The sequence below is a fragment of the Aulonocara stuartgranti genome (assembly GCF_965226115.1).
Source record: "Aulonocara stuartgranti genome assembly, chromosome: 20".
Classification (NCBI taxonomy): Eukaryota; Metazoa; Chordata; class Actinopteri; order Cichliformes; family Cichlidae; genus Aulonocara; species Aulonocara stuartgranti.
This window is the reverse complement of record NC_138956.1, coordinates 7,805,192-7,823,098: the sequence shown is the minus strand read 5'-3', so window position 1 is coordinate 7,823,098 and position 17,907 is coordinate 7,805,192. Positions and strand designations below refer to the sequence as shown.

General features: G+C 39.5%; 2 protein-coding genes across 3 annotated transcripts; both read right to left on the bottom strand.

The window, feature by feature from the left end:
* Positions 1–3,468, bottom strand: LOC309696378 (uncharacterized protein). The gene is made up of 3 exons (XM_082517575.1): positions 3,451–3,468; positions 1,240–1,440; positions 1–1,119 (listed from the first exon to the last, which is right to left on the bottom strand). Exons 2-3 carry the CDS (start codon positions 1,414–1,416, stop codon positions 526–528), a joined length of 771 nt encoding a protein of 256 aa, XP_082373701.1. The 5' UTR covers positions 1,417–1,440; positions 3,451–3,468; the 3' UTR covers positions 1–525.
* A 1,926-nt stretch (positions 3,469–5,394) lies between these two features.
* Positions 5,395–14,367, bottom strand: mybl2a (v-myb avian myeloblastosis viral oncogene homolog-like 2a). 2 transcript variants are annotated; one of them, XM_082520146.1, is made up of 12 exons: positions 13,908–14,367; positions 10,618–10,720; positions 10,330–10,401; positions 10,139–10,231; positions 9,826–10,046; positions 9,623–9,743; positions 9,339–9,392; positions 8,966–9,204; positions 8,074–8,776; positions 7,611–7,853; positions 7,271–7,471; positions 5,395–7,149 (listed from the first exon to the last, which is right to left on the bottom strand). In XM_082520146.1, exons 2-12 carry the CDS (start codon positions 10,717–10,719, stop codon positions 6,556–6,558), a joined length of 2,643 nt encoding a protein of 880 aa, XP_082376272.1. In that variant the 5' UTR covers position 10,720; positions 13,908–14,367; the 3' UTR covers positions 5,395–6,555. The 2 variants fall into 2 exon arrangements, with proteins under 2 accessions (XP_082376272.1, XP_082376271.1); XM_082520145.1 differs by lacking the exon at positions 13,908–14,367 and adding an exon at positions 13,414–13,676.
* Positions 14,368–17,907: the final 3,540 nt, after the last annotated feature.

Sequence of the window (17,907 nt, the reverse complement as noted above, 5' to 3'; positions counted from 1 at the left end):
TCTGATTTGACATTTTATTACTGTCTTAACAAAAGTTGCAGTCAGAAAACATGAAATTCTGCAAAAGAACGATACAAGCTGAACTCATTTTGGTTTGAAGTGAATCAGATGCCATTCATTCACCGACTCCATTTCTAATTTGCCATTTCCCAATCCAGTAGAGAGCTCTGATTTGAATCATGTGTGGAAGGGACAAAGTACAACTCTGAGCAGCACCGTACAGCACGCAGAGACAGTGTGCATCTCTATCGCTGCTGCAGGTATGAAGCTGTGAGGATCATTGACCAGAATGCGTCCTTTTAACAAACTGATGAAACCAGCTGTAACACAGGACTTGTTGTTTTGTTTTTTTAATGCAGACCAGCAAATACGTTCTAGGAAGAAAGAGTCAGCTGATTCATTTGCTACAATATAAGAGGTATTAGCAGTTCACCCTCCTTCTTAGCGTATGGCACAGTTTTTAAAAGTAGAGGCAGAGTTTCTGTTTAATGCTGTGAAACCTCTGCCACACTCAGCTGTTATCCATCAGTGTTTAGCAGCCCGACTGGGCTTTTTAACAGTCTTCACTTTTACAGAGTTTTTGTATAGTAGCAGTCTCTCTGTGGTGTGAGGTGGCAAGTGGTTCCTTTTTGCTTTCACAATGCACGCAGCCATCGGACTGAAACGGTCAAAACCTCCAGATGTGGCGGGCACCGCCAGCAGCTTCTTGGCGAGGCCTTGGAGCTTCGGGAATCGAGAAGCACATTTCCAGTACTGAAGAGTAGAGTTGCTTTCCCACAGCGGTTCAGACAGGTACACGTCGAACTCTGACATCTTTAGAGTCTTTGCAGGCGGCTGAAGGAAGTTGAAGATGGACTTCCTCTTGAGGTCGTTTTCACTGATTTCAGGACAGTTGTTGTCTGAGCTGCCAGCACAAGTGTCCATCACGCCATCTGTCTGGCTTTCTTCTTTCACATCGTGCTCCAGCCCACTGCCTGTCTGATCTTTCTCTGCCTCAACAGTAGGAAATGTTGAGGCTTCCATGTTTTCTAATGTGGACTCAACAATGCTGCGAGCCTCAGATTTTGACGGAGGTGTTAGGAAATCATTCTGTTCATCCTGGTTGTCATCAGAAAACGGCTGCAAAAAAAATGGTTGTTTTAAATGTACACACATTTTTTTCCTATATCTACTCAACACGCATATTCAATTAAATATAAATCTACAGAAGTCCGCTATGCTTCTGGCCTAATTTGGTACCTGCAGTTTGATCCTAGGATCCAGCACAGCAGCTAGTATCATGTCCTTCTGGTGAATCACTGGCTGGAAGTGTGTGTAGAGGCCTGTGCGCAGGGCCTTGCAGAAGTGGGTGTAGTTGGTGACACAATTCTCCAAGGTTTTATCAAGTCCAATGAGGGACGGTATGATGAGAGACATAGTCACACCATTTCCCTGCAGGACCTACGATAGATAAGACACAAACATGGCATCCACAGTGAAGACATCGTGGACAGCGGAGAATCTCCCGGTGGTGGAGCAGACTGGGACAGAGTTCCACTGATGAAAAAGAGAGTCACGATGGATATTATAAAAATTAAATAAAAAAAGATTCAGACCAAAAGATTTGTGATCTACACAATCCAAGCTGATCAACGATAAGCTCAGTATTTTCATTTAATATATTTTTCATCTGCTTGAATGTTTCCTGCTTCACACAGTGCTCAACCTGCTAGATTTTTGTTTGTTATTCATTTATTTTAAATGTCTAATCTTATCTTTGAATCAAACATTCATACATATATACACTGTGTTCATTATAATAACATACATATATACTGTCAGACACCACTCTGACATTCCATTCATGCTCAGCTGAATATTAAAATGGACAAATATGTGTCATCTCTGCATACGCTATGATCATTATAGAATGACATGAAATATTAAAACTGAGCTTAATCTTCAACATAAGCAGTAGTCATATAAATTCATATACTCTTAAGCACAAATGGTGAAAGTTTTTCTGCAGAATAAGTAGCCTATTAGTTGTATCTGTATTGCGGTGTTCTGATAGTATGGCTTCTTATACTGAAGAAATGGATCTAAATAAATAACTAAATAAATCCTCCAGCACTCGTTATTGTCACCTATTGCTAATGTTTTGACGCTGCCAACCTCTCATACGCTGTAAGAATTTAATTCAACTGTTTATCACAGAAAAAGTGTGACTTGTAGGACACGTAACACTAGCGGGCATAATGTTAGCTTAATAGTCAGCTCAACAGCTGTTGTTAGCTCCGGACAAGTGACTACAACAGTAGCGATGAGCCCCGATGAACGGATCCGGGGGCGGATGGGCTCGTACATAAATGGATCGATCGGGGCGGGATACGGTGGGAAACGACAGATACCTTAAACTTGAAGACAGCCCAAGTAGAAGGATCGCTAAAGTCTGCTAAAAAAAGAAATCGCAATGCAAGTTGAACAAACTTGCAAAGACACAATATCAAATTGAACCCATTCTGGTACAAAATGACATCATAATAGACTGTCCTTTGAATGTCACGACGTTCGGCGATAACGTCACTTGAACTCCTTTGAAGACAGTTCTGGGGGCGGAGTCAGAGCCTATAAATATCCCTCGAGTACATACCTTGAACCCATAGATCGCTATAGTTCTGAACTAACAGTTTCCACTTGCGAACACTGTCTCATTGAGTAGATCATTTTTCAAACACAGAATAACACGTCGTATAAACTAAACTAAATACATTCATTTCAAAATGAGCTCCCTAAGCTACTTTGATATGCAGATGCTCAGAAATGAGATAGAAAATTACAAACAAGCTAAAAAACTTCAGCTTGAGGAAATCCAAGAAAAGAATTGTAGGATTTCAAGTCTTGAGGCATCTTTGAAAGAAGAGCAGGGACTGGTTGCAAAGATGAAAGAGGAGTCCAAAGAAATGCAGGTGCTCAGAAATGAGATAGAAAAGTACAAACAAGCTGAAAAGCTTCAGTTGGAGGAAATCGATGAAAAGAATTCTAAGATTTCAAGTCTTGAGGCATCTTTGAAAGAAGAGCAGGAACTGGTTGCGAAGATGACAGAGGAAACCAAATCCCAGCTAAGGTCCGCAGAGTCACAGAATGTAGATCTCACAAACAAATATGAGGCAAAAATTCGGGCTCTTCATAAGGCAATCAAACACCTTGAAAATAAGTGTGCCACTGAAAAAACGATGCGGGACAAGAAAGAAAAGGAGGTGGAATCTCTGGTTGTCCTTAAAATCAAACATGAGCAGGAAAAACAAGAACTCAAGATGAAGCTAAGCAAGACGACTGAGGAAAAAAATGAAACACTTAAAGAACTGCAGAAACAAAATGAGCAGCTTCAGACTGAGATTCAGAACAATGAGAAGTACATTCATCGTAATGACTTCCTTGAAAGAAGGATAGACGAGCTTCTTACACTACCTGGGGAGGTGTACTGCCGTCAACAGAAAGTTAAAAGTGTGGGGAAGAAAATTTCATCCCAAAAAAATAACATAGCCCGTCTGAAAACTGCTCAACAGCTGAAGGGACTTTATGACACACTCGGCCACACTGTGCAAGTCGAGAAAAAAGCCTCCCCAGAGCAGCAAAGAAAGGATGGGGATGAACAAATAGCCCGGAAAAAGGTGAGATTTGACCTGAGTAATGTGGAATACTTTCCATCCAAAGGCGACAATGAGCTGAAAGAACAACAGAAAGAAATTAGAGACCTTAAGGGTAAAACTGGTAACAAGCTTACCACATATGACAGTAAGCTAAAAGCAGTGCATGGCCTGCTACCTCCTATTTCCACTAGGGCCCGGTCTAAAACTGTAGACAACTCAAAGAAGCAGTCTGAGTCTAGGAGCTCACTCAACCTCAAGTCCACTGTTACTCCCAAGGCAGAAGAAGAAATGTTTCATCCCCATTCACCTGAACTTACTTCCCAGTCAACTCTACGTAGAGTATACAATCCTGCTACAAAACTACTCAAGCGCCGGCCTTCAGCCAAACCCAACCACATCTAAAAAATCCTCCTACCAGTTCTCACACTGACTCCAAAGAAATAATCAGCTTTTAAGCTGGTTAAAAAATATCTATTTCTTTGTTTCCAAAGTCAAAATAAATCACAAAGAGACAATATCAGAAAAAAATTTAATACCCGCCCATCCTGAGGGTATATTACATCCGTAACCCAGGAGAGGCTGTATTTGCTATAACATCATAAATGTAAGACAATAAGGACATCTCTGCATGTGTGAGGAAGTGACATGCATTTCATCTATGTCGCTTCATCACCCCCAACCGGTCGAGGTAGATGGCCGCCCCTCACTGAGCCTGGTTCTACTGAAGGTTTCTTCCTATTAAAAGGGAGTTTTTCCTTCCCACTGTCGCCAAGTGCTTGCTCATAGGGGATCTTCGGATTGTTGGGTTTTCTCTGCATTATTGTAGGGATGTTAACTTGCAATATTATATAATATTGCAAGTTAACATCCCTACAATCTCTGCGTTATTGTAGGGATGTTACCCTAAAGTTTTAAAATTGGCACAAATAAAATTGATGTGAACTGAATTTTTCTTTTGATGTGTACAAGTGGTTGTATTTGAGTACTTTTGATCTGCTTTTATTCACTACTACGCACACACTGGCTTCAAAAATACAAAGTGATGGCAGTCCCCATGAAAAGGGAATTTTGGCTTCATTTTTGTACAGTGGCAGGAAGTGGAGTGAGGTTATTAAAATAGGCTGTTCTCAGCTATTTTTAAAGCTACATTTTAGTTAGTTTTTAGTTAGCGAACCTTTAGTTACTGTGGCCAAATACATATTTCATTTTTTAAAGTAAACACATTCTCAGTCACTCGCAGTCAGACATTGAGCAAAAGCACATGTTCGGTAGCTAATCCTTGTATTTACCCTGACTAACAAAATATCTCTGCTGAAGTCACTGAGATGGTTTATATGAGAAACAGAAATGTTACTGGCCTGATCAGTCACTAGGCAATGTTGCCGTTACTGTACCTTTAGGAGTTACACAGTCAGAGCAACATGCTGGACTCTTCTTTAGCTCCTCTGCAGAGCCCATTATTAAATATGTGCAAACAGCAGCATGTTTCTGGCTCCCTCCACACATGGTCAAGGTCAGGTTTATTGATCGAGCACATTTCCAACAGCCCATGCTGCACAACTTGCTTTACAAACTAGAATGCAACTAAAACAAGTAAAATGCACTACAATGACGCAATAAAATATAAATGAATAATAACACTAAAATAAAATAGAATGCATTTAAATTACTTATTGGCAGCTGATTTGACGCAGTTTCAACTGAAGATGAATCAATGAGAGGATTAAAAAAAATGTTCTCACAGTTTTCTTCAGTCGCAAACTGTCTTTAATATCAGACATATTCCAATATTCCAGTTTCTAGCAGATATCTCAGTTTCTTGATAACACAGCTGATACATACTCCAATGTTTAATGCAAGCAAAAACTTTTTGAATGCTTCTCAGAGGAGATCACAGCACTCATAACACTGGTTTTAATTTTCAACACATTATCGGTCTTTACCGCAGTAAAATCAGGTAGCTGTCATTCAATGCCAACATCAGCCTACCTGACAAAGCCAAACTAAATGAAGCTTTTCCATCAGCTTCCATCAGACATTATAGTTTATCCAAGCAAAATGTTTTCTTTTTAAAAATCTATGGTTTTGAGGAAAACAACAGCATCTATGAAAGTACATGAATTATTGATTAGGCTATTTGAAAATGGTGAAAGACAAGTCTGATAAAAAGCTGAAAAGATGCTGACACTGTTGTATTTCACGTTAGAATGAATGAAACAAAACTGTAATGCCTGAAAGAAATGTACAGTGGATTTCTCATTTGACTATAAAATATAAATGACTTTTGGGGTGGAGGGACTGAATAGCCAAATTCAATATAAAGATCTACTGTTCCATCACGTTTGGCAGCAAATATCTCATTTATCAGTGCATAGTGGAAATAAATAAGCATTCAACCTCTGATTTGACATTTTATTACTGTCTTAACAAAAGTTGTAGTCAGAAAACATGAAATTCTGCAAAAGAACGATACAAGCTGAACTCATTTTGGTTTGAAGTGAATCAGATGCCATTCATTCACCGACTCCATTTCTAATTTGCCATTTCCCAATCCAGTAGAGAGCTCTGACTTGAATCATGTGTGGAAGGGACAAAGTACAACTCTGAGCAGCACCGTACAGCACGCAGAGACAGTGTGCATCTCTATCGCTGCTGCAGGTATGAAGCTGTGAGGATCATTGACCAGAATGCGTCCTTTTAACAAACTGATGAAACCAGCTGTAACACAGGACTTGTTGTTTTGTTTTTTTAATGCAGACCAGCAAATGCGTTCTAGGAAGAAAGAGTCAGCTGATTCATTTGCTACAATATAAGAGGTATTAGCAGTTCACCCTCCTTCTTAGCGTATGGCACAGTTTTTAAAAGTAGAGGCAGAGTTTCTGTTTAATGCTGTGAAACCTCTGCCACACTCAGCTGTTATCCATCAGTGTTTAGCAGCCCGACTGGGCTTTTTAACAGTCTTCACTTTTACAGAGTTTTTGTATAGTAGCAGTCTCTCTGTGGTGTGAGGTGGCAAGCGGTTCCTTTTTGCTTTCACAATGCACGCAGCCATCGGACTGAAACGGTCAAAACCTCCAGATGTGGCGGGCACCGCCAGCAGCTTCTTGGCGAGGCCTTGGAGCTTCGGGAATCGAGAAGCACATTTCCAGTACTGAAGAGTAGAGTTGCTTTCCCACAGCGGTTCAGACAGGTACACATCGAACTCTGACATCTTTAGAGTCTTTGCAGGCGGCTGAAGGAAGTTGAAGATGGACTTCCTCTTGAGGTCGTTTTCACTGATTTCAGGACAGTTGTTGTCTGAGCTGCCAGCACAAGTGTCCATCACGCCATCTGTCTGGCTTTCTTCTTTCACATCGTGCTCCAGCCCACTGCCTGTCTGATCTTTCTCTGCCTCAACAGTAGGAAATGTTGAGGCTTCCATGTTTTCTAATGTGGACTCAACAATGCTGCGAGCCTCAGATTTTGACGGAGGTGTTAGGAAATCATTCTGTTCATCCTGGTTGTCATCAGAAAACGGCTGCAAAAAAAAATGGTTGTTTTAAATGTACACACATTTTTTTCCTTTATCTACTCAACACGCATATTCAATTAAATATAAATCTACAGAAGTCCACTATGCTTCTGGCCTAATTTGGTACCTGCAGTTTGATCCTAGGATCCAGCACAGCAGCTAGTATCATGTCCTTCTGGTGAATCACTGGCTGGAAGTGTGTGTAGAGGCCTGTGCGCAGGGCCTTGCAGAAGTGGGTGTAGTTGGTGACACAATTCTCCAAGGTTTTATCAAGTCCAATGAGGGACGGTATGATGAGAGACATAGTCACACCATTTCCTTGCAGGACCTACGATAGATAAGACACAAACATGTCTTCTATTAAAGACCCCGTTCACATTTCTTCTTAGCCTGATTATGGGATTACTGAACAAAAGGTTACACATGTAGATTTGGAAATTCCATTATAGAGAAACTTGCTCTGTTACCTGTAAAGCCTCCTCAAAGGGCTCAAGAAGACCTAGAATGTCAATCACTTGTTCCCTCTTAACCATGACCAGTGGTGGGGCGCTGGCTGTGTCACTAGCCTCTATGCGTGCCTGGGCCAGGAGAGTCATGATGGAGCTCCAGACAGACTCCTGGACCATTCGCCGTAATGATAGCATCATGGAGTTCCAACGACAGTTGCTAGAGGAAGGGCACAAAGACACATTGTACTCCTTCATCAAAACCTAATTTAAAAGAAAAAAGAGAAAAAGGGCAAAAATAATCTTGTTAACAGAGCTCAGGTCTGCATCTTTTCTGTAAAACATTTGCCACATTACACTAAATAATGTAAGCAAGAGGAAACATCTCTTAAATTCTGTTTTTCTCCCTCGCAATGAAAATGAATATATTGAAACCCAGCTTTAAATACCTTGGAAATAACATTTAAATCCTTTAGTCTCATACCTCGCTCCAGTAGGGGCTGCTCTTGAAGAAAGCCACCACATTGTGGACCTGTGAGAGCAGGTTCTCTACTACTCTTGAATTTCTTAAGGCATCCCTAATCACTATCTGCAGTGTCCTGGCAGCACATGTAGTCCTTGTCCCCATCTGCAGCTCGGAAAAAGGGGACTCTGCTTCAGACATTTGGTCTGACAGAAAGGCCAGCACTTCATCTCCATCCGGTTCTCCTCTATTGGACGTGCACATAATCTTGTAGTCGCAGAACAAGTTGTTTGTAGCTAGGGCTTCTTTAGCCTGGTTGGCAAGGACGTAGCCGATGCTGCGAGGAAAGATCCCGTAGCTGAGCAGCACACCTTCGAGCTCCCTGGACACACAAGTGCTGAGGTTTTTGTGGCTGACATGACGGAAGGCCACAATAGGACGGCGGAGCTGCCAGGAATCACTGATAAAGTGAAGCTGGACAACAACAATGGGATCCTCTACTGGCAGGGTTTGAGCCCCTGCCCAGAGATCAACGGTGACATGAATGGCACTTTCACCATCTTTCATTGTGGCAAGGCAGGATTTAAGATCACGGATGAGCTGAGGCTTGATGGCTCGTTCCACCTCGTCATAAAGCTGCAGGGCCACTGCGCGCTGGGATAGCTTGTTGTACTCAGGGCTGATCGTACTCATGAAAGACCTGAAGCCAGCCCCTTCAACAAAGCTGTGCGGAATAAAGTGAATCATACATTTAATGATATACAGTAAATATTAATTCAATATATAAAAGCCTTTACAAAGTTTTCAACATAACCACAGAGTGACAAGAAAATTGCATTGACTTAAGGATTACCAAACCTCCTTCAGTGAATCACAAACCAACACTATCTCAACTATCAGCAGAAGAACTCACCTGAGGGGCAACATGTCCTCAGCAATCATCCTTAGTGCTGCATCAGCAAACTTTTTCTGATCCACCTGCACGGCTGGTGGTGCGGTGCCAGAGCTGGGACTGGATTTTGAGCAGGGGAGAAAAGAATTGCTGAGGGAGGAAGACTCTCTCTTTGATGTAGACCTCTGCGGAGGTGGAGCAGCAGTCTTCTGCTTGGCTTTATGGTGCTCCTTGTCCTGCATTGACTTCTCAGGCCTGAGCTGCAGCAGAGCAAAACGCACAATAGGTAAACCAAACTTGTCGGATGAGAACAGCTTGTGTGAAATCCTGAAAGATTTAGGTATTTATGAATTCCTAAATCTTTTCTTCAGAAATACAGCTATAGCAAGCTCACCACTTCAGGAGTTACTGGTTCGGCATCTAAAACAACGTCACATTTGAAATCCACCTGTAACACATCATGTAATATTAATTCACAATTAACAATATCAAAGTTTACTGTAACTTAAAACTGCAGGAAAAATGGTAGTTTAGTGACATTAAAAACAAGCAGCTTTGAATTTTTTGAGCTGGCTATGTCCCAGTATAAAATCTATCTAACAATACTGGCATATCTCATCAGTTATAAATGAAAATGAAGCCTTAAAAAGTATGAACTACATCCAATAAGCACTGTACCTCTCCATCCACAAATTGCTGAATATCAATGGAAATGCTTTGAGCAGCATCTCTAAAGAAGCCCAGCTCTGCTTTACGTTTGATGGTCGAATTCCAATGATTCTTCACAGAATTGTCAGACCTGCCAGAAAAAAATAAATAAATTGCATTTTGACTGCTAACCATATTTTAAAAATTCAGTCATTGCTAGCTAACTGGCCCACCTTCCTGGGAGCAGCCTGGAAATCTCAGTCCACCGGTTTCCCAGAATGGAGTGGGCTTTATAGATGATGAGATCCTCTTCATCAGTCCAGCAGCTCTTACTGATCATTGGGTCGAGGTGATTGTGCCAGCGATCACGGCACTGCTTCCCCAATCGACCCTTTAGATGCTTTGAAATTAGAGTCCAGTGCTTGGTGCCATACTTGGCCACAAGCTCTACTATCTATCCAGAGAAAAATACAAAAGTAAAAACAGAATTTAAATAACAAAAAAAGGAAAATATCCAAACTAAAACCATGTTTTTCATTTTCCCACCTTTTCATCTTCCTCTTTGGACCAGAAGCCTTTAATTAAGTCAGGATCCAGATATTTTCGCCAGCGGTGCATACACTGGTATTCTGTTCGCCCCTGTACAAGGAACAAGACATGTCACGCTGTATTAAGTCAGAATTCACTGCTGTTATTCATCTTATTCTTGAACAATGTCTGCATGTACCAAAACTTACTGGTAAAAAACTAGCAATAGTTTTCCAATCTTTTTTTCCAATGTTGCAGACCAGAATTTTGAGATTTTCATCCTAAATGTCAGAGAAAATAAGTCCAAACACAGTACATGGGTTACCATCAAAACATTACAACGACATTTACAGATACTGAGTTAGCCAGGTAGTTAATTAATATGAGCCAAAAAACAACCAACAATATGACATTAGTAACAGTAACTGAATAAATTATGTGAAAATCAAGATGCTGTAGGAAGAGAAAAGGTTGTCCTGAGACTTCTTTCAACTTACCTCTTCCTGAGTCCATTTGACTTGACACCTGGTACCATCCTTATTTTCTACTAAATCTGAGTCAGTGTCAAAGCATAGATTATCATCTCCCTCATCGTCCATGCTGCAAACACAAAGATAACCAATAACTCAAACATAAATATTTTACTTTATTTAAATTTCCCAGTGCAAGTGCAAAGACACTGAGCTCAGATGTCTCAGCGATGAACACTGACTATGACATGGTTGACATTAAACCCAAACAAATAACTCCAGAGCCATCATTTACAATACACTCAGTACTGTCTGCAGCATATGCAGCAGAGTACAATTCACAGTTGAGCAGACTGTGATCTTAAGGACAAGTTAACAAACAATGACTTCATTGCCATTTTCAATAGATCTCTGAAATACTCCATGTAAATAGAGAATATGAATTCATATATAGATATCTGAATTTATGTTAATCCCTAAAGATCCAGTATCAACTGAGATCTACATTTTTGCAAGTCAATACCAAAATCTATTGTAAATGTAACAGATATTAAAAATGAAGGCACTAAGAATGAAGTATGCAAGTGTTGGCATATTTGTTGTTTGAACTTTAAAAATCACATAAGATGTGTCAAAGTTATTAAAGAAAATAAACTACAGAGCAAATTAACAGCAAAATCTTTTTCGAAATACATATCTAAGTCACGTCAGCTAAAGAGCTGTCTAATAACTATGGTTAAAAAAAAGAAAAGAAAAAATATCCAGTGAGCAATTGTTCTTAGAGCAAAATTGCCTTGTTGATACTAGAGGTTCAAGTAGAATAGCCAAACGGTTTCAAGCTGATAGGAAGGCAACATTAACTCAAGCACCCGCTACAATTGGGAATGCAAGCATATCAAACCTTGAAGCAGATGGGCTAAGGCAGCAGGCCACCACATGAGGTGCCACTCCTGAGAGCTAAGAACAGAAAACTGAGGCCAAAACTGGACAGAAAATTGGAACAATGTTGCAGCATTCAAAAATTATGGTCAGAATAAAGTATTCACATGAAATGATGCTTCCTGCTTTGTATTACCTAAGCCTTTTTCTCTTAGTACCTACTTGACTTCACTCAGTTAAGGTTGATTTCAATTACAATTGAGTACCACCTCAATGTGCTACGGGTCGTTGCAGTAATGTCACCGAAAGTCCCATGATGTTGTTTGTATGCAACACAAACACAATGCAATAATGGAGGACGTCGAGACAACGGTATATCTGCTGCTTGGTGTATGCCTTTTAAAAATGGCGGCTCTGTGAAAAAGTCGCGACACCACTGACTGACCGATCATTGGCATGCAGTCAGTTGCTGTTACATTTTCAGATCGACTCAGCTCACTTGGAACCCCAGCCGAGCAAGTACTAATAAAGTACCTGGTATCAGATACTACCACCTAATGGAAAACCCTAAAAACCAGGTCAAGTTAAGCTGAGTAGGTACTAGTGGAAAAGAGGCATTAGTACCAACTGAGAACTATTTAAATGCCACAGCCTACCTCTGTATTTCTGCTGACCATGGCCATCCCTTTATGAACACAGTCTACCCATCTTCTGATGGCTGCTTTCATAAAGATGACCAAAAAGCTCAAATCATCTCAAACTGTTTTCTTTTTTTCCTCTTAAAAAAAGGGAGTTTTTCTTTCCTAATGTCACCAAAGTGCTAGCTCATAGAGGGTCACATGACTGTTGCAGTTTTCTTCGTTTCTTCTGTATTATTGTATGGTCTTGACCTAACAATATAAAGTTCCTTGAGGCAACTGTTGTTGTGATTAAGGGCTATATAAATTAAACTGAAGTGCATTGAAATCAAATGGCCTCCACAATTTCCAGACATCAATCCAACAGACAACCTTTTGAATGTGGTGGAATGGGAACCTCGTCGATGTGCAGCAGACAAATATGCACTAACTGTGTGGTACTTTGTGCTTCCAATTCAATATAAACCAAAATCTCTGAGGAATGTTTCCAGCATCTTGTTGAATTTGTGCCAGAAGGAATTAAGGCAGCCGAGGAAAAAAGGGGGTCTAAACCAGGACTAGCAAGGTGTACTCAAAAAAGTGCCCTAGAAATTTCATTATCTGTCTCTAAAGCAAGCAACCCATCAGTGATATTTTGCAATTTAAATAGAGCAACTGTTTGATACAGAAGTAACCTTAATGTCAAAATTAATTAAAGAAAAAAGTAAGTAACACAATATAGTCGTCTGTAATGCTCTTAACCTAAGCAGTCACCATTGGGATATCTAATAATAACTACAGTGTAAATGGGTTGGAATGAATTTCATTCATTTATTGAGTACATTTCAAATATAACACACATTGAGTAATTATTTATTGACTGGTAAAGTTGATTTTTGAGTCTTAATTCTACCCTCTCTCTAAGGAAATTATCTGGATTACAGCTGCTCCAAGACAGTAACAGTAACAGACTACACTATTTAAATAATACAATATGTTACAGAGTTTACAAATTGAAGAAATAGCACTAATATGTAAAATTGCTCAATTACACAATATCAAAATATCAGCACATTATCACAGATCTAACTGCTGTATTTCACCTGCTCTCCAGCAACCAGTTAAACAAGCATGCATGCTATTCAGCTAAGAGCTAACAACTTCCCACAGCTAAGTAGCTAACATTAGCTTCTGCCAACCCAACAATTAAATCGCCGTGAAAACAAATTGTTACCTTATATATCTACAACAGTACATTGTGCGACTCTCGAAACAAAGTTATTGCAATTGATCGAACAAAAATATAACGCAAAGCTGCAGAACTTACATTTAAACTTGGTTGCAACTTCAAGCTAACTCTCTGATAGCAGATCCAGTGAGCACACTTGAGAAAACGTTAGCTGTTAATTTAGCAAGTAGAGCGCCTCTAGCGGCGCTTGTGCGGGATAAAAACAAGCCTGCCCAATGCAACGCTTTCATCAGGAGTGGAAGTCGTAACAGGCACATTTAGCCGACACGAAAGCAGAGATAACGCGGACATGTTTAAATAAATCTAACATTGTGTAAGTGCTTCTGGAAAACAGTCGCGTTCAGCCCTTCCAGCTCACAACTTGACGGCATTGGAGGAAATCACAGTTTCACTCACTGCCATAAACACAAACAAGCTCTGCAACTGCGTGATAAATATAACGACAAATAAAATATTCTTTTGTGAAACATTTCCAGCTATCGCAGAGTATCATATACCTATATATAGCTTGTTTGTTTATTTTTTTAAAGACACCAAGAATATACACACACATGCACATTTCTCACACTTACCTGCGCGATATAACTCCTCTGTCCCTTCAGTCCCCCGGTCCCGATGAAGACCCGAAATTAGCAACCACAATAAATCATTGTTTCCATGTAATATATGCTTAATGCGGTTTGTATTGGTTATCTACAGACAGTAACAGGGAGCTGCTGGCGTTTTATCAGTTGAAATTTAGCCGGGACGATATACTAAAGGTCTGTTCAAGAGCACCACTGCTGCAGAGCTGCTACACACATTTCCCGGAAACGACCCATGTGAGCTGCTGCTAACAGCTGCTCAAAAGACAGGCTGGTTACACTGCATGCACGACTTCGGCTTTAACATTTGTAAAAAGACTTTAAGAAAATAAAAAGCCCACATCAAAACATTAATGTACCACTGAATATATTCTAACGTAATAATAACTTCCTCATAAAACCTTTAGTGGGGCACTTGGTAGGCTAATTGTTATGCAGCTGTTTCAATAACGTTCTGCCTGTAATGTCTTTAAAATGGCAAATACTACTTGTGCTTGCTAAAAATGGACATTTTAAGATAAGAAAGCCTCCTTTTAAAGTTATAATAACGTTTTGATGATTACCATTGCCATTTATGTAAATGTATATAACGCACATTGTTATCAAAAGATAGCGTCAAAATAATAAGAGATTAACTTCATCCATTATTAAATTAATTTCATTTTAAGATCCATGTAAATACCTTGTCTATGGCAAGAGTTTAAGTCCCCTATTTATGGGGATAATTGTTTTGTTTATGTCATGGCGTTGTATTATATCTTAAAATCTCTTATTCATTTTCAATTCAATTCAGTTTTATTTTGTAAGGTAAAGACTCTACAATATATATATATTTTTTTTAAAACCCTCAACAATCACATGACCCTCTATGAGCAACCACCTGGTGACAGAGGGAAGGAAGAACTCCCTTTCAAACTACAAGCAGCACCAGAATCAGCCTGTCCTATGAATACATATCATGCAACTATGTTTTACTGTATGACCGGTTCTTATTTGTTTATACACCAGTTTCCACAGGAAGCATACAAGTGCTCCACAAATTCATGTTAAGCCTTTTCCTTATTTTTATCAAGTATGTGCTTTTACAAAGGTAGATGCTCAAAATAAACATGACCAAATTCTAAACCTTTGGCTTTGGCTGTCCTCAATATGTTTACCCCAGACAGCCAGGCAGATCTGGGAGAAGCACAGAAGCCCTATCCACCAACAGTTCGAATATTCTGCTTACTAGAGGTAGCCTATCCAAAGAAAGTTGGCTTAAAGGGAGAGTGAAGAGAGCTAAAATGATTTATTTCATAGCCCAGATGAACCCAGGACCTACACCAAAGCCCAGGATCAGATTAATAAAGATTATTTTGAATTGTGAACCAGGTAAACCGCTCTATAAGACTGGAACGAAGTAAAGATGGAGGCTGAAATTAGTGTTTTTATTTTTTAATTTAAAAAAAGGCGTGATAATAAATATCATTATTTACGGCATGTTTATGTTGTTTTATCCTCCCTAATATTTATTTATTGGTTATCAATTTACCTAAAGCAAGTTTGATGTCTACACCCTTATGAGGATGCCGGTGGATGATAAGGTGTCGTCCAAAATTCACCCTTTGCAGCAGTGTTGCTCAGGAACAACTGGCTCCTCATCGTTGGTGCAGTTTCACACTGTGTGTTTCCTATAATTTATAAAGTTTATATGTTTGCAGTGTTGAATTTAAAAAAAACTGTTTCAGTGTTTATGTTGGATCCTGTATTTTCAGCTTAAGGTCACACTGAAATCCAAAGAAGACTCTGGGACACGACAGGTTCTGTTGTCCACATAATGATACTGAGAACCATACAAGTTGCAAACATGTTTCTGTGTGTACACTGCACCCCTTTGACTTCTGCTTGAGTGAGCAGTGTTCATGTGCAGTGTTGGTGATTTTTGACCACTAAGTGGGGCACTTCTACCAAGGTGATGGCAAGCTGTTAATAACTCTCAACTTTCCTCAGTGAGGTGAACATGTTTCACTGTTGGATTAATAATTTATCTGTTAATCTCACCTGAAAAATTGAAAAAATAATGAGTCTCTGGTGGTTAATGTGACCACAGCTTGCAGCGCTTCACTTAGATAAGTTTGTGGTGATATAATAAAAAGCATAAAGTGATGAAATCTGAGAAGATACGATCGGTGATGAAAAAGAGACAAAGCCTCCATCATATACAGATGACTCACCCAAGGCTGTCAGTTAAAGCTTGTTGTATATGAAATCTTTTGGAGAATAAATGAATATCCAGAATCAATGAAAGACTTCCTTTGCTCTTTTAATTATTCACTGTTATATCAGTTTGATAAACGCAGTTATTGTTTTATTATGTTACATTGCTTTGTTGATACCAGTTGTTTATTGTGCAGCTTCTAACTGTGTTTTTAGTTTTTCTTGGAAAGCACTTTGTTAACTTGCTATAAAAGTGTAATATCTGGATTATCTGGATAACAGTATGTCGTATATTACATATCTATTACATAACCAGTTTTCCAACATGTCATCGCTTACACTGAAATTACAATACTATGGCATTTCCCTCTTTACAGTCATGGACATTCCCACTTTGAATACATGTGGAAGCTGAGTGCCGTTGTGGCTCAGTAGCAATAACCAGAAATAGGAAAGCACAGCAGAGTCTTTACTTTACCTATGAAGCCCAGGGATGGAACTGGAGACAATCCTATTCTATATTTAATTTTGTTTCCTGATTTTTTTTGTCTTTTCCCAATGAAAACATTTTGACATGTCCACTTAGGTAGAAGCTATAGGCCTGTAAAAGCCATCTTCTTCTCCTGCTTTGCAAAGTGAGAAATGTCTCCAATCTATCTGCATCTCCTCAGTTCAACAACTGCAAGTTTGTTTGTTTGTTTGTTTGTTTTTCCACTGTCATAACTGCTCTCTCACAACTGAAAAAGAAAGCAGGCAAAAACAATCAACCAATGAGAATCATTGGATCGATGACGAGTTGAGCAGAGTTATGTTTATGTAATAAAATAAAATGTGGTGCCAAAAGGACTTTGAAGCAATTGTGTGGTGGCGCATGTCATTTCAAACGTGTTGCACAATAACTTCCAGTCTGTATGACTTTCACCTGTGCTTTGTCTTTATTCATGTCTAAGTAGAAGTAATATTGTATTTACCTATCCCAAACGTAAGAGATGTGGGCTTTTAAATTTAATTGCATGGAAAGATAATCAGAAATTATTATATTCGGACTTCAAAAATAGCAAAATTCCAAATCATATCCAAGCTGTTTATTAAAAAAATAATGTCTTCTGTATAAAACTTCAGTACTACCTGCTGAGTGTGTTTTCTGCTTCTGGATTTAGAGGTTGCCTTTAGGATCTCTTTATGGATGAATACGTTTTGTTGAAACATAGTCGCACCAAAACATAAATTCAGCACAAGAAGCTATCACTGTCTTACAGTAAGGAAACTGTTGCTTTAAAGGAGGGTGACCATGACTGCTGATTGATTGCATCACAGACTCTGGTCCACTGAATCCCTCATTTGTTATACAGGTCTGTTCTACTTTTGACCTTTTTTTAAAGTCTTCAATCCCACGTTAACCTCTGATTCAATCTTTAGTAGATAAACCCTGTCGCAGGTCACCACCAGGAAGAGCTTGACATTTTTACATGCTGGTCGACGACTGAAGTGAATGATCAAAAACATAGTTCGGTCACGTTAAACGATGCAAGCAAAAGAACACGTAAATATTTTGGCAAATATTTGAGTTATTAACACGCATAGGTGGATTTTTGCTAATGTTGGTTTCGGTCACGTATGGCGCCGCTGCTGGCAGCGTGACCCAGCAGTTCCTGTGTTTACAAGATCTGATGGTGAGCGGCAGCTCGGCACACAGCTTTACAACTTTAAAGGTCTGACCAGAATTTGACCCCTACGAGCAATAGACCATTTGTAGATTTAGAGGAAAAAATGACAGCTGTCACTCCAGAAA

Excerpts from the sequence above, each read along its gene's own strand:
- LOC309696378 (XM_082517575.1), bottom strand. The coding sequence starts at position 1,416 with ATGTCTCTCATCATACCGTCCCTCATTGGACTTGATAAAACCTTGGAG. Across the intron at positions 1,120-1,239 it reads ATCCTAGGATCAAACTGCAG|CCGTTTTCTGATGACAACCA; the intron begins GTACCAAATTAG and ends TTTTTTTTGCAG.
- mybl2a (XM_082520146.1), bottom strand. The coding sequence starts at position 10,719 with ATGGACGATGAGGGAGATGATAATCTATGCTTTGACACTGACTCAGAT. Across the intron at positions 10,047-10,138 it reads CCAAAGAGGAAGATGAAAAG|ATAGTAGAGCTTGTGGCCAA; the intron begins GTGGGAAAATGA and ends TTCTCTGGATAG. Across the intron at positions 9,393-9,622 it reads AGCAATTTGTGGATGGAGAG|GTGGATTTCAAATGTGACGT; the intron begins GTACAGTGCTTA and ends GATGTGTTACAG.